We start from the raw sequence: 13,486 nt of genomic DNA, 5'->3' as shown, positions 1-13,486 counted from the left end.
GCTCTGCGACGTGGCACACGAGCGTGTTGTGGACGTGGGATCAAACGGACTAGCCTCTGCCTCTCGTCCTCCCTGCCCCCCCCACCCCCGCCCCCAGCTACCGGGTCGTGGCGCTTCCCTGCTGGACCGCTTCCATGTATTCCTCACCCATTGCTGCACACCGAGTTACCCCGACGTACCCCTGCCACCACTAATCCCTGTGATCTGACCTCCACACTGTCTGAGGACAGGCTCCTAGAGGGCTCGGTTGAGGGGCTCTGGCTCAAGGTGGCTCACAGGCCGCAGTCCAGGCATCAGCTAGGGCCCAAGCCACCCGGTCTGCCTGTCGGGCGGGCCCTGCGTCCAAGCTGGCTCCCGTGGCTGTGGCGGGGCCTCGGTGCCTCCCCCGTGGGGCCCCTCCATAGGGCAGCACAGGGCAGGGCTTCCCAGAGCCAGCGATGTGACAGACGGGAGACAGAAAGAGACAGAGAGCGAGGGGGCAGAGGGGGGGAGAGAGAGAAGAGAGGGGCCCCGAGATTGAAGCCTCAGCCGTTTTACAACTTCATGTCTGTGTTCCTGTTCCCTCCCCTCTGCTGTGTCCTTCTAGGTCACACGGGTCCACCTGGAGCAGTGCTGGAGGGGACGACACAGGAGGAGCGTCCTGGCTCCTGAACCTGGGTGCGGGCGTCCTGGTCTCACAGGGCCCCTCAGGAACACGTCCTTTGTCTAAAGGGGGGGTGGCACGTTCCGGCCCGCGGACCAAGGCAGGCAGGGCCCGCATTTGTATGGGCAGAGGGTGGCTCTTCGTCTTTAAAGGCTTGCAGACAAAACGCACAAAGAGCCAGAGACAGGAAGAAGAATATGGGACCGGGTTCCCGGGCGGCCCACGCAGCCCAAGAGGGGCGCTTTCTGCCCTTTGCGGGGCAGCGTGCAGCCCTGGCGGCCGTCCCGGCACAGGGGCGGGCAGCTGTCTGTCGTCACGGCAGCCGGTCAGCACCGTTGCCAGCGTGCTGAGTCCTGCCCAGGCCTGAGAGCAGGAGGCTCCGGACCGCCGGTGCTCCCGCCCGGGCGCCTCAGTCCTGCCCCCGCATCCTCTCCTTCCCCGGGGCCGGGGGCAGCTGCCCCGTGAGGCAGGCAGGGGTGACCTCTCTCCGCACACAGGCGTGCCCCCCCTTCTGCCCCCTGCCCTCCGCCGGGCGGCTGGCAAGCGGGTGAGGGCAGGGAGTGGAGAGGAGTGGGCCCCTCCTCAGTGATGGTTCGGGTAGCCGGGTGGCCCCGTGCTGGACTCTGGTGGCCCAGGTGGTGGCAGGCACCGGCTTGCGGTGGGGGAGGGGCGGGGTGCAGCTGTCAATTCAGGAAGGAGCTCCCACTGTGGCCACAGGAGGCCAGCAGCATCTGGTTTCCCTGGGGAAGTGCCCACCCCGTCCTTCCTGGCTGGGCCTCAGAGATGAGTTCGCTCTGACACGCTCTGACATGCTCCCGAGCTCTGTGTGTCACGCCGGTTCTGTGGGCCGGACCTTTCCCGTTGGCCGTTGCTGCCGCGCAGGGCCAGGGCCCGGGGTGCAGCTCCTGGCACCGCGGGCGGGCGGCCGCCGTGTGCTTTTTGAACCCGAGGACAGAGGGTCTCGGGGCAGCCGGGCCGTGTCCCGGGAGCAGCAGCAGAGACCAGGCGTTGCTTGCTGGGCCTGACCTCGGGGACCGTAATCGTGGCTCCTGGGGACATCCCCCGGCCAGCGTGTCGGGTGGCTTGGTCCTGAAGACGGCCCCCCGGAGACCCACAGGCCCAGTGTGGCCCCACGCGCCGGGGCCATCTGACCGGCGTCGTCGCCAGCCCCCTGGCGTGTGTCTGAGCTGAACGGCTTTCCCGTCCCTCGGCCCCGGCAGGAGGAACAGCAAGGAGGGCCCGGCTTCTCCCGGCGGCCTTCCCTCGGAGGCCTCCTGCCCCTGGTGGCGGCGGCGGCGGCGGCGGCGGCGGCGGCGGGCGGGGAGGGACGCAGAGTCTTCCCTTTCCCTCACGGGGGCCGCGCAGGCGCTCCCCCTGGTGGCCGGCCCTGTGGGTGGGCGCAGCCCCCCCCCACCCCCCCAGCAGGCAGATCCTGCGCCGCTCACCTGCCTACCCACCTTCGGTGCCCATCCCTGCACATCACCGTCTCTGCCCGAGGACGTCTGTGCCCGGCCGGTCCTCAGCAGGTGTGCCGGTTCAAGGGCAACCACCCACCCCACGCGTGGCTCAGTGGTTTGCTCAGCCCCGCCCCCCCCGCCGCCAGTGGCCTGGCTGGGCTCCTGGAGACCTGCTGAGAGACACGGCTGGGCCCGTGGGGAGCCCGTGGGGAGCGCTAGAGGCGGCGGAAGCCAGCCCCACCTCTGAGCCGCACAGCACAGCGGCCCCAGCTGGGGACCGCCCTCCCCTGGATGCACCTGCCCCGGAGGAGGAGACCCCACCCTCTGGGGGACCCGTCTGCACTTGCCATGGGCCCACTCCCCCACACCCACCCGAGCGGGAGCGGGAGGAGACCGTCCAGAGCTGCAGAGCACTGAGCGCACGGGAGGTGCCTGTGGCGGGCACCTGTCGCTCTGCTCTGTGTGCTCGCTGGCCCTGTCTTAGCGGCCACCCCATCCTCTTTCCCTTGGTTCCGCCGGGGTTCCGTGGTCGGGGCTGCCCTGGAGCACCTTGGCCCTATGCCCTGGAGCGGGGTGTGGCCGCCTGCGCTGGGGTGGGCCCACAGAATCCTAAGGGGCCCCGGACTAAGAGGTGCTGGGACTCCCTCGCTGGCTCTGGTGAGCGGCAGCCCCACCCACCCTGAGGGGCCGGGTGCCCCCCTTTCCTCACCCCAGTCCCCTTCCAGCCTCTTTTGGGGGGATGGGGGCGGCGGGCGATGGGGCAGAAGGGCGACAGGCAGGGCCAGGTGCAGAGGTGTGGCTGGGGCCGGCTGGAGGCTGGCTGTGGGGTGGGGCTGGTCAGCTTCCCCCTGCCCTGCGCTGCGTGGACTCAGAGCGGACAGGACCCCAAGGATGGGGGGCGGGGGGCGTGCTGCTCCCCACTGGGGTGGCCAGCGGTCCCGTCCCTACACTTAGAAGATGAGATGGGGCCAGCCTGCGGTCGCCGTGTGGCGGGGACCGCTCCTCTGCTCCTGGCGCCCCGCCTGGCAGGCAAGGCCTGGGCGCTGGTGCGGGTGTGGCGGGGCTGGGCCACCATCCCCGCTGGCTCCGGGCAGGTGACCAGGCCTCCACACCCTGTGTGTGAGCCTGGTGGCGGGCCCGGGCCTTGCCCCTCCCTGTCTCCTCCTAGCACCTAGCTGCCGGGGTGTCCTGCCGGGACTCTGCCAGTGCACCGGGTCCCAGCCCGCTTGCCGCTCGTAGGATGGAGTCCCGGTGCCATGCGCCCGTCCTACCCCAGAGCCCTCTGCAGGGATGGAGCCCCAGTCCTGCTCCCTTCTGCCCCCTGCCTGGGCAGGGCCGGGTCTGTCCTGTAGCCTCCGTGCGAGGAGCCTTCCCCCCCCCCGGGGCTTGTTCCCCAGCCCCAGGCTGGCTTCTTTCGCCCTTGCTTCCCTGCGTCTGTCACAGCTGCCTGGACAGGATGTGGCATCCAGGGAGGGACAGGGGCTCCTCCTCAGCTCAGCCCAGCTCTGGAGCTGTCCTGTGGGGACCCTGGCCAGCATGCCCCGCAGAAGTGGTGGGGCCTGACTTTATTCACCTGCGTGCGGCCTGCCTTGAGAGGGCGGTGTCGCCCGGGACTGGCCACCGGGTGCCCAGGGTGGCAGGGCCGCCGCCAGTTTCCAGAACAGTGAGGAGGTAGTGCAACTTTCCCATCTGTTAGGGTCTTAAGGCCTGGGGTAGTATATGCTCGTGGAGGCACTGGGACCAAGTGGCCTGGCCACTGCCCTCTCTAGCCGTAGCTGCTGGCCTCTGTCCAGTGGGCGTGTCAAGGCAGGCCCAGTCCTGTTGTTCCAGTGCGGTCCTCCTCTTCCCCTGGACATTCAGGGGCTCTCCTTACAGACCACGTTTGTAGGGCCCTCCTCTCTGTCCCTGTCCTGGGATGCTGCTGTGCCCAGTCTGGCAGCCCCTGCCTGCCGGGGCCTCTCCTTTCCAGCGGGGCTGACATCCCTGTACCAGCACAGCCGCTGTGCCCTGGACCGAGGGCAGCTACTGTCCCCCTACCGTGCCCCTGGCCACCTCTCAAGCCCTTGGAGGGGGAAGGAGGATGACCTGAACTGTTGGTAGTTGGAATCCTGGAACCCCAGCTGCCCTGGTGGGGCGACTCCGGAGCCCTAGGTAACTTCAGGACGGGGGCCCGTGGGAGCTTTCCCAGAGGTAGTCCCAGAGTCCTAGAGAGCACTAAGTAGAGACCTTGAAGCTCAGTGCTCCAGCAGGTCCCCACGGAGCCATCAACAGCCTTAGGATCAGGGCCCCCAGAGCAGTAGAGAGCACTCGGGTGCCTGCTAGGGATGGGGCACAATAGCACGTGGAGGCCCGGAACCTTCAGGGCACTGGGAAAGGTGTGGGAGTCCACGGGGACCCACAGAGCCCTGGGGCAGGGGGCCAGGCTTGAAGTGGAGTCCTGGGGAAGGCCCAGTATCCTCCCAAGCTATCGAGACTGCATGTGACAGGGGTGTCTCTGAGCCCTAGGGCAGGAGGCTCAAAGGGGGAGCTCTCTAGGGACTGTGCGAGTCCTCAGCAATCCTCCACCTGGCCACAGGGGGGGTGAATGCAGGTCACCTCGGGGAAGAAATGAATGGAAAGGGGGAGACTGCATCACATGGGTAGGACCGTTTCCTCCCTCTCCTCTCTTCTTGCATCCAAGAAACCACAGTGGTTGCCAAGCACACCTTGTCGCCCCCTTTCCCGCACCAGATAGAGGCCTATAGAGGGCCATCACGTCCAGAAGCCATGCCCCGTCTCTGTCCTTTCCTTGGGATGTCTCAAGCTCAGCTCCCCTTCGCCTCCCGCTGTGCCTTCACTCTGCCCCAGCCACTCCAGAGTGTCACTGCGTCAAGCTCGCCACTCCCCCAGGCCCTATGTTGGGTCCGCTAGGCTTCACTTGCGTCTCTGCCTGGGTGCCAAGTGCCCGTGGGGTAGCTGCCCTCCCAGGCAGGGTCAGTCCCTCCTCTCTACACACCTGACTGGGGATCAGTGGGTGAGACGAGTTGCATCACTGTGCCCCTCTGGGGTCTTGGTGCACTGGCGACCTGACATGGGCTCACTGATCTGATCATCAGGCCCCTTTGTCATCAGGAAGGAGGCACTGTCTCGTGTCCGTGCCCACCGCCCACCCCAGAGCAGCCGGGTCTAGGTGGACGGTAAGGGGCAGAGGCAGGGAGCCTGGGGAGTCCTCCCCGAAAGTGGCTGGGCCCTGGGGGGGAGGGGTGGGGAGCAGGGGTGGAGGTGAGCCGGGGTGGGAGTGGCTTGGAGCAAACAAGGGAGGCTGAGCTGTGGGGGTGGTGAGAAAATGAGAAGCCATTCATTTCTTTCATTTTGTTCCCTAAATTCTAAATGCACGTGTTACTTTAAGAAAACACACACACACACACACACACACACACACACACACACGTGGGAGAAACACTAGCATGCAGGAAAAAGAAATGGTCAGGAGCACGGGGTAGGGGGGGGTCCCAGTTCCAGCCCTGACCCAAGTTCATCGTGTACCATAAATAGGGGCCCGCGGGTGCTGTGCCCAGGGAGGTAGGCCTGGCCGAGTCCTACTGCCCAAGCAAGGAGCTGGTCAGAGGTGAGGGACTGATGCCAGGGCCCCACCCGTCAGGGACCCGTGCCAGGGACTCTGCTTGCCACCTGAGCGCTTGGAGTGCTTGCCTGGACCACCCCCCACCCCCACCCCTTGCGCCTTCCTCCTCAGCTGGCATGCAGAACCAGGATGCAGGGCCTCACACAGTCTGCTGCCCTCCGGCTCCTTAGCACTTGCTTTAAAAACTACATGTAAAGGCACCTGGGTGGCTCAGTCAGTTGAACTTCCGATTCCTGATTTCGGCTCAGGTCATGATCCCACAGTCGTGGGATTGAGCCCTGATTCGGTCTCTATGCTGAGCGTGGAGCCTGCTTAACATTCTCTCTCCCTCCCCACCGCCTGCCGCTCCCCGGCTTGTGCTCTCTCTCTCTTAAAAATAAGTCAATAAATAAAATAAAAAATACATGTAAACTTTGGGGCACCTGGCTGGCTCAGTCAGTAGTGCATGTGACTCGATCTCGGGGTTGTAAGTTCGAGCCCCACATTGGGTGTACGAAATCTTTAAAAAATATATATATATGTATGTCAACTTTGAAGATTATGAAACACCCCCCAGCCCCGCAGAAAACCTGGAGATAGGCAACAATATAGCCAGGTAAGGGGTTGGATTAGACCCAGAAGCGATGAGGCATTTGAGTACTGTGAGCTCGCATGCCACTAAGCAAGCAGCTTTCCAGGAGAAACCCCAGCAAACAAACATGTCTCCTTTCCTGCCCACGTCCCTGCCCTTGGACACGGAGGCCCGTTGTCAGCTCTCCGAGGTTAAAGCCTCTGTAAGTAGCCTTGTGCCCGTGCCCTCGCCTGCATTCCCAAATGCGCTCTCCGTGCCCCGTGGTGGCAGTTACTGTCCTAAGTAGTTACAGCAGCTTTGGGTAAGGAGTCAGGAACCCTACAAGTAAAGCGCAAACACGCCTACGGGTAGCATGCGATCCCCACCCCAACCCCAAAGCAAAAGGGGAGAAGCAACAAAGCCAGATGTCGACCCCGGAGGCCCCCAGCCGGGGGAGCCCGACCCATACCCAGCAGAAGGAGCCCACACGTTAAAAATAAATGGTCTTTTTATTGCGTGTCCACGAAAACAAAGTCGGGGTGGCTTTTGGCTGACCCCCCCCAACGAGGTGACAACGGACAGGAGGCATGCAACGACAACAACCATGTTCTCCTCTCGGGGAGAAGAGTCTTGCCCTCCTGGGCCCTAAGGGTCAGAGGCAAGCAGGATCCAGAAGGCTCCAGAGGAAGGCCTGCCCAAGCCCACCGTGCCACGGAGGGCCTGGGCCTGCCACCTACCCCGCAGAACAAGGGGAGCGAGCGGTGCCCGGGGCCAGGCCCGGCGCTCCCAAGCCAGAACACACAGAAAAGCCCCCACCCCCTCCCCCAGCAAACACTACTAAGGCAGTCAGCCAGGACTTCTGAGAACAGGCGGCCACGAAGCCAGAGCCTCAGGGCTCCGTCCAGAAGGGATTGCCATCCTCAGCCTGCAAGGAGTAGTAAACAAAGAGCAGGAAGGCGGCAAAGACCAGGAACAGGAGCAGCTGGCCCCAGAGGGGGACCTGGCGGTCCTGGCCCAGACCGGCCCCAGGGGCCTGCTTTTCCGGCCGGATAGCTCGACGAGTGAGCCACGAAGTGGGGGAAGATGGAGAGGAGGACATGGGGGAGGCGGAGGAGGAGGTGGGATAATAGGATAGGCCCAGGGAGCTTCTGGACACGCTGGACACAGGGCGGTAGTGCGCGACGCTCTGGTAGGTGCCGTCCCGGCCATACACGGGGCGCTCCCTGAGGCAGAGAGGGGAGCGGGTGAGCCAGGGGGGGGGGGGGGGGGGCGGGGCGCCAGGGCCTGGAATCGCACCCAGTGCCTGGTCCTCCCTCCTACTCACCTATCCTTGCTCTCCTCTTCAGAAGAGAAAAGACTGTCCTCACGCACCTGTAGGTGAGAGTCAGGAAAGGAGACCAGCAAACAGGTCGGCGTGGCCTGTCCTCTCCCTCAGTCCAAACTCTCCCAACCGGCCTATTCTGACCAATCCTTAAAGGCCCAGACCCTGCCCCTCCCGGGACCCTCCTGAGGTCCGAGCCCTGTGTCTGTAGGGTCTGTAGGGCTTTGTTGCTTGCTCCTCGCCTGTCCTGGCTGCCTGCACCTTACTTTCTGCCCCGAGGTTCCGAGAAAGAGCTCAAAGCTAGATCCCAGATCAGGGTGGAAGGCCGGTCCCAAGTGCTCTAGTCTCTTTCTTTTAACGTGTATTCATTTTTGTATTAAAATTTTTTTCTAATGTTTATTTATTTTTAAGAGAGAGAGAGAGAGAGAGAGAGAGCGCGAAACGGGGAGGGGCAGAGAGAGAGGGAGACACAGAATCCGAAGCAGGCTCCAGGCTCCACGCTGTCAGCACAGAGCCCGACGCGGGGCTCAAACTCACGAACTGCGAGATCATGTCCTGAGCCGAAGTTGTGGGCGCTAAACGGACTGAGCCACCCAGGTGCCCCTAATGTTTATTTATTTTTGAAGGAGACAGAGACAGAGCGTGAGATGGGGAGGGGCAGAGAGAGAGGAAGATACAGAATCCCAAGCGGCCTCCGGGCTCCGAGCTGTCAGCAGAGAGCCTGACCAGGAGGCTCAAACCTACAAACCATGACATCATGACCTGAGCTGAAGTCAGACGCTTAACTGACTGAGCCGCCCAGGTGCCCCACAAGTGCTCTATTCTTAACAGTTCTGACAGCCCCCCAAAGAACGGTCCTGACCAGGAAGGTGTCTGCTGACCACACCTCTCTGGAGGCACGGGGGCCACCATTTGTCCCAGCAGCCCCCCCCCTCCCCGTTTTATCCGAAGGCAGCTACGACCCCCTCAGGTAGCACCCAAGTGCTTAACGGCCAGCTCACCTGGTGGTGAAAGGTGTCTGTGTCTGAGAGTGAACTTGGGGGCTGGCGGAACCCCTTCGAGGCGCCCACAGGCTCGGGCTCCCCATAAGTCCTGGTGCTCAAGTAGCTCTCCTCATAGTAGTCATCACCATAGCCTTGGGAAGGGGTGGGGGACAGGGTAGCAGAGGGGAGAGCAGTGCCCCACCTCGGCCCAGTGGACCTAATCTGAATCCCATTTGCCAGCCTGTGGCACCGTTTCGCCCCTCTAGGGCTGCCGAGGGTGATGTGGGTCGAGATCCCAGGCTCCCCCCGACACCAGGGTCCCTGAGGGAGTGCCATAAAGGTGGCTGGGTGCCCGGCCCATCCCGGCCTTACCCTTGCTCTGGTAGAGTAAGGCGTCCTCTTTCTTCGGCAGATCGTACATATCCGAGTCCACTGATGCCGAGTCTAAGTCTGAATGGGGGGGGGGGGCCGGGACCATTTGCCCCCGAGGCCCCCCTCCTTTCCCCCGTGCCCCTCCCTCCCGGCCGGCGCCCCTGCTGCACCCTCCCGACCCCGGCCTCCGTGGCGCCCAAGCCCCGTCCCCACGGGAGGCCAGGTGGGGCTCTAGGGCGGGGGCCTCACCCGAGAACCGATAGGAGAAAGACGACGCGGACGAGTTCGGGGGCGAGAGCCTCCGCCTCTGGGTCTCGTACTCGAAGATTTTCTTTTCGTAGAGCTTGCGGGTGGAACCTGGCCAGACACGGGACGCGGAGCGGTCAGGGGCGCGGGCCGGGAGCCCGGGGGCGGCGCGGGGAGGGGGCCCGCTCGCCGCCGCGTACCCACGACAGGCCCGTGCGGGATGTTGTACTGGCGCAGCACGGCGGCCAGCTCAGCGTCCGACAGGACCGCGTAGTCGTCCATGGCGGGCGGCGGGCGGCGGGGACCCGGGGGCGGCCCGGGGCCTGGCGACGCGGGCCGAGCTACGGCTGCCTCGGAGCGTGGCGGGGACAGCGCGAGCGCCTCGGGAGCGGCGGCACTCGCGTCACGCCCGCGTCACGCCCGCGTCACGCCCGCGGGCTCTGCGGACGGCGCGCGCTGTGCGGGGCGGGGCCGGGCCGCGAGCAGCAGCCGGTGCAGATCGGTCGGGCCGTGGGAGCAGGCGGGGCGGGCCTGACGAGCCCTGACGTCACAAACGGGCAGGATAGGCTAGAGGCAGAAGGGGGCGGGGCGTGCGCGGAAGCCCGGACCGCGCACGCCCGACCGGCCGCGGGAACGGGCGGGGCCGCGCGCCCCGGGAAGGGGGCGGGGCCGGCGACTCTAGAGACACGGCCTGCTGGAGCGTTCGGGAGGGACTCGAGAGGGGAGCTGGGCCTGCGCGCGAGAGGAAAGAGCGTGGGCTCGTCGGGACGTGGGAGCGGGGCGGGGTCTGCGGCCGAGGCGTCACCGGCTGGTGTGTCACGGCCAGAAGGGAGGAGGTAGTGGGGGTGCCTACGCAAATCGAACCGGTAGAAACCGGCCAGGACAGGAAAGCCGCGCGGGACCGAGGCTCTGGGCGTGGCTCGCGCTCCCCGAGTCACGTGGACTCCGTCCCGTCCCCGCAGCCCCCCGGCCCCCTCCCTACTCGGGACTCCCGCGCCTGGGGTTTCCCGACCGCCCCTGCAGCAGCGGGACGGGACCCGATCCTAAGAGCGAGCCCTTGGAGACCGCGGGTCCCAGGCCCGGCGCTGCTGCCAGAGCTTCACGCCCGTGCCCCCACGCCAGGGAAGCGGCCGCGCCACAACGCCTGTGCCAGGCCCGCCTTCCCGCTCTACGCGGTCCTGGCCCGCGCACCTGCGCCCGCCGTCCCGCCGGTCCCCACCGCCTCCCTCCCTCCCCACTCCACTCGGGAGGAAATGGGGCACTGGGCCAGGAGGCCGCCAGCACTCCAGGAGCAAGCAGCCTTGCAAGGGACTGGGCGTGCCAATGGGCACTGGCAGAGGGCCGAGTGAGGCGCGCAGACGGCGAGTGTACGCCTGACCCACCATGCCATCCACCTGGGGCGCTGGGGGTTTGCTCTCCTCTTGCAATGCCTGTCCCCCCCCCCCCCCCGCCCCGGTAGCCCCAGGAGGCAGCCTGGTGGGGGGGGGGGGTCGGGGCGCCTTCCAGACCCAGAGGGCCTGCTCACGAGTTCCAATAAGGGTTGGCAGGCTCTGAGTACTTGGGTCTGGGTGGGCCTCGGCCCCGTTGCAGCACAGGGGCAGGTGCAGAGACAGGGATCCGGGGTCCTGATGTGGGCGAACCATGGAGGGCTTCAAGGCCTGCGGAAGAGTGTGGACTGCTATTAGGAAATGGTGGGGGCCTTGGTCAATAAAGAGCTGTCCCTGGGGAGATTGCAAAGGCGTGATTATAACAATCATATCGTGAATGAAGCCAGCTCATGGAGTGTCGGTCCAACTGATGTACTCCTCCCTGGGTAGGGCCAGAGCTGGGAGCATAGGGAGAGGAGGTATTGTGTCTGATGTCAGATGACAGCTGGCGACCAGGAGACGAGGGGAGGGCTCTGGTCAAACCCAGGCTGCTAGGTCCAGCTGGTGAGGGTCACAGACTGGTTCTCTGTGAGTCATGGGGTGGAGAAGAGGTAGCCACACACGGAGTGGTGAGGAGATGTGGTCCTGATGTGAGCACACGCAAAGACCCCCAGAAGAGTTGCAGCTGGCTGGGTTTTAGAGTATACGCAAAGCCTGCTCTGTCTCTCGAAATCGGAGGCGGAGGTGTGTGGCTGCCGAGACAAATGCATGGCAGCAGCAAGGGGACAGCTGGGGCAGGGCGGGGGCTTGCTGTTCATCTTTCAGAGCAGGGAAACACATGGCATTCGGGCTCGGGGCGCTCAGAGGCTGCCTCATGGAATTGTGAGTTTTGGCAAGATCTGATTCCCGAGCACCTCTCCAAGCCTTCTTCTGCAGTGCTGGCCCCTGTCCCAGAGGCCCGGTCCTCCTCCACGCCACCCCTCCCCGTAGGGATCCGAGCTGTTTCCTTATGAGGTCAAGGAATTCTAGGTTTGCCTTCTCCCCAAGGAACACCCCTTCCCCCGGCACCTGCCTCGGCACTCTGCCTTTTATGTCCCACCCATTGCCCCGCTATGGGGTCCCACCACGGATGGCACCAGGAGGCTGAACCGTGATGGTCCCCTGCGCCCACCCCGCGGGCACCTGTAGCCCCGATCCAGCCCCACTGCCGTGCAGGTCTCTTCTAGACACCAGAAACCAGGAAAGCCCTTGACCATTGGAGCTGAGAGGCCCTCTGCACCACCCCCATCACACAGAGGAGGAATTGGAGGCCTAGACAGGGAGGCGACTATACGCAGGGATCGCCAGTGCAGCAATTCCAACATGGACGTCCCCACGGCTAGTATTTAGTTCTCGGGACAGTGACCTGGACGGTCTGGGGGTTCTGAGTCATCACAGGGGCTGTTGGGGGAAATCTTGGGCCTTCAGCAGAGTCTTTCTAGGAAGGGTGTGCAGAGGTAAAGAAGAGGAGGAATTTCTCTGGAGCTTCAGCCAGACAATTGTTGACTGAGCTCTTTAACATTTTAAGATCAGAATCTTCTTGATACTTTAGTTTGATATAAAACTTAACTTTTCAAGGATGTTAAGGATACTTTGGATTTACCTAGTGGTATTCAAATACTTTGAAACATTGCTCAGATAGGAACAAAAGTCGTAAGGGCAGGACTACTGTGAAAATAAGTACGCGGAAGGTCGTCACAACCGATATCAAACCTTCGCCAGAGAACAGCGGGCGCCGTACAAACGTTCGCTTCCCCCCAGCCTGTCTGGGTCGTGTACGGAGGAGGAGGGAGGCAGTAGTGTAAAAAGAGGATTCAAATGGAGGTGGGGGTCCCAAGATCCGGCCACGTGGCCGTAGCCTCTGTGGTGAGCTCCACCATTACAATGTCTGTTTCCATCCCTGAAGGACAGTCTTGGCCATAAGCGCCGGCACAGCCACCTCACAGGCCTGAATTCATGGTGGCCATCCACGCTCATCTATCAAGTGACAAAAATCCACTGGTCTCCCCAGCAGTGTGTGTGTGTGGGGGGGGTTCCCACGAGAGGGAGCAGCAGGAGACCCTGGCACTGCTGGGAGATCCCACTCTGGGTCAGGGTGGAAGGTCATTGCCAGTGGAGCCAGCAAAGGCAGCAATGAATGCAGGGAGGCCAGGAGGACGATCAGCGCCTTGCTGTTAGTGTTAAACTGCAGATGGACGGCCAAATTCATTTAGCGGGTATGACCTACTTCTTTCCCCGTCCCTCCTTTTCTTCTTTTCTTTTTCTCTCTTTTTAAATGTTTACTTATTTATTTATTTTGAGAGGGAGAGGGAGAGAGAGAGAGAGAGAGAGAGAGAGAGTCCCAAGCAGGCTCCATGCTGTCAGCACAGAGCCCAATGTGGGGCTCGAACTCATGAACAGTGAGGTCATGAACTGAGTCAAAATCAAGAGCCAGATGCCTAACCGACTGAGCCACCCAGGCGCCCCTCTCTTTTTCTTTTAATGAGGTAGCATAGAATAAAAAAATATCAGAGTGCTTTGCAGGTAGTAAGGAGAAGTCTCATTTTGTGAAATGTTTCTTTCAGTTACTTGGGTCAATCTGTGTGCGAGTGCACGGGCAAGCACATAATACTGGCTCAGGATGTAAAATGTAGTTCTTATTGGGCTTTGTGGGCAAAATGTTAAAACGACACTGCTTTATGTGGCCTTCCCCAAGGAAATGACATTTGAGCCGAATCTGAAGCTGCCAGGCTGTAGGCATGTAGAAGAGGAACAGGAGCCCGGATACTTGGCTCTTCGGCTGCACCGCCCTGGGCCCTCGCAGACTTCGGGACCGCACCTAATCGTGCTCCTGAGAATCGGTGTCTTTCTGCCGCTGGCTCCCAGGCCAGGCCTGGCACCCAGCAG

General features: G+C 63.1%; 1 protein-coding gene across 1 annotated transcript; it reads right to left on the bottom strand.

Moving 5' to 3' along the window:
- Window positions 1-6,762: 6,762 nt before the first annotated feature.
- EMD (emerin) lies at window positions 6,763-9,702 on the bottom strand. Its single transcript, XM_047847409.1, has 6 exons — window positions 9,395-9,702; window positions 9,198-9,305; window positions 8,949-9,026; window positions 8,595-8,728; window positions 7,597-7,643; window positions 6,763-7,495 (listed from the first exon to the last, which is right to left on the bottom strand). Exons 1-6 carry the CDS (start codon window positions 9,474-9,476, stop codon window positions 7,162-7,164), a joined length of 783 nt encoding a protein of 260 aa, XP_047703365.1. The 5' UTR covers window positions 9,477-9,702; the 3' UTR covers window positions 6,763-7,161.
- Between the last annotated feature and the right edge of the window lie 3,784 nt (window positions 9,703-13,486).

This window comes from Prionailurus viverrinus, unplaced genomic scaffold (assembly GCF_022837055.1).
Source record: "Prionailurus viverrinus isolate Anna unplaced genomic scaffold, UM_Priviv_1.0 scaffold_49, whole genome shotgun sequence".
Lineage (NCBI taxonomy): Eukaryota > Metazoa > Chordata > Mammalia > Carnivora > Felidae > Prionailurus > Prionailurus viverrinus.
This window is presented reverse-complemented; position numbering and strand designations above follow the sequence as displayed.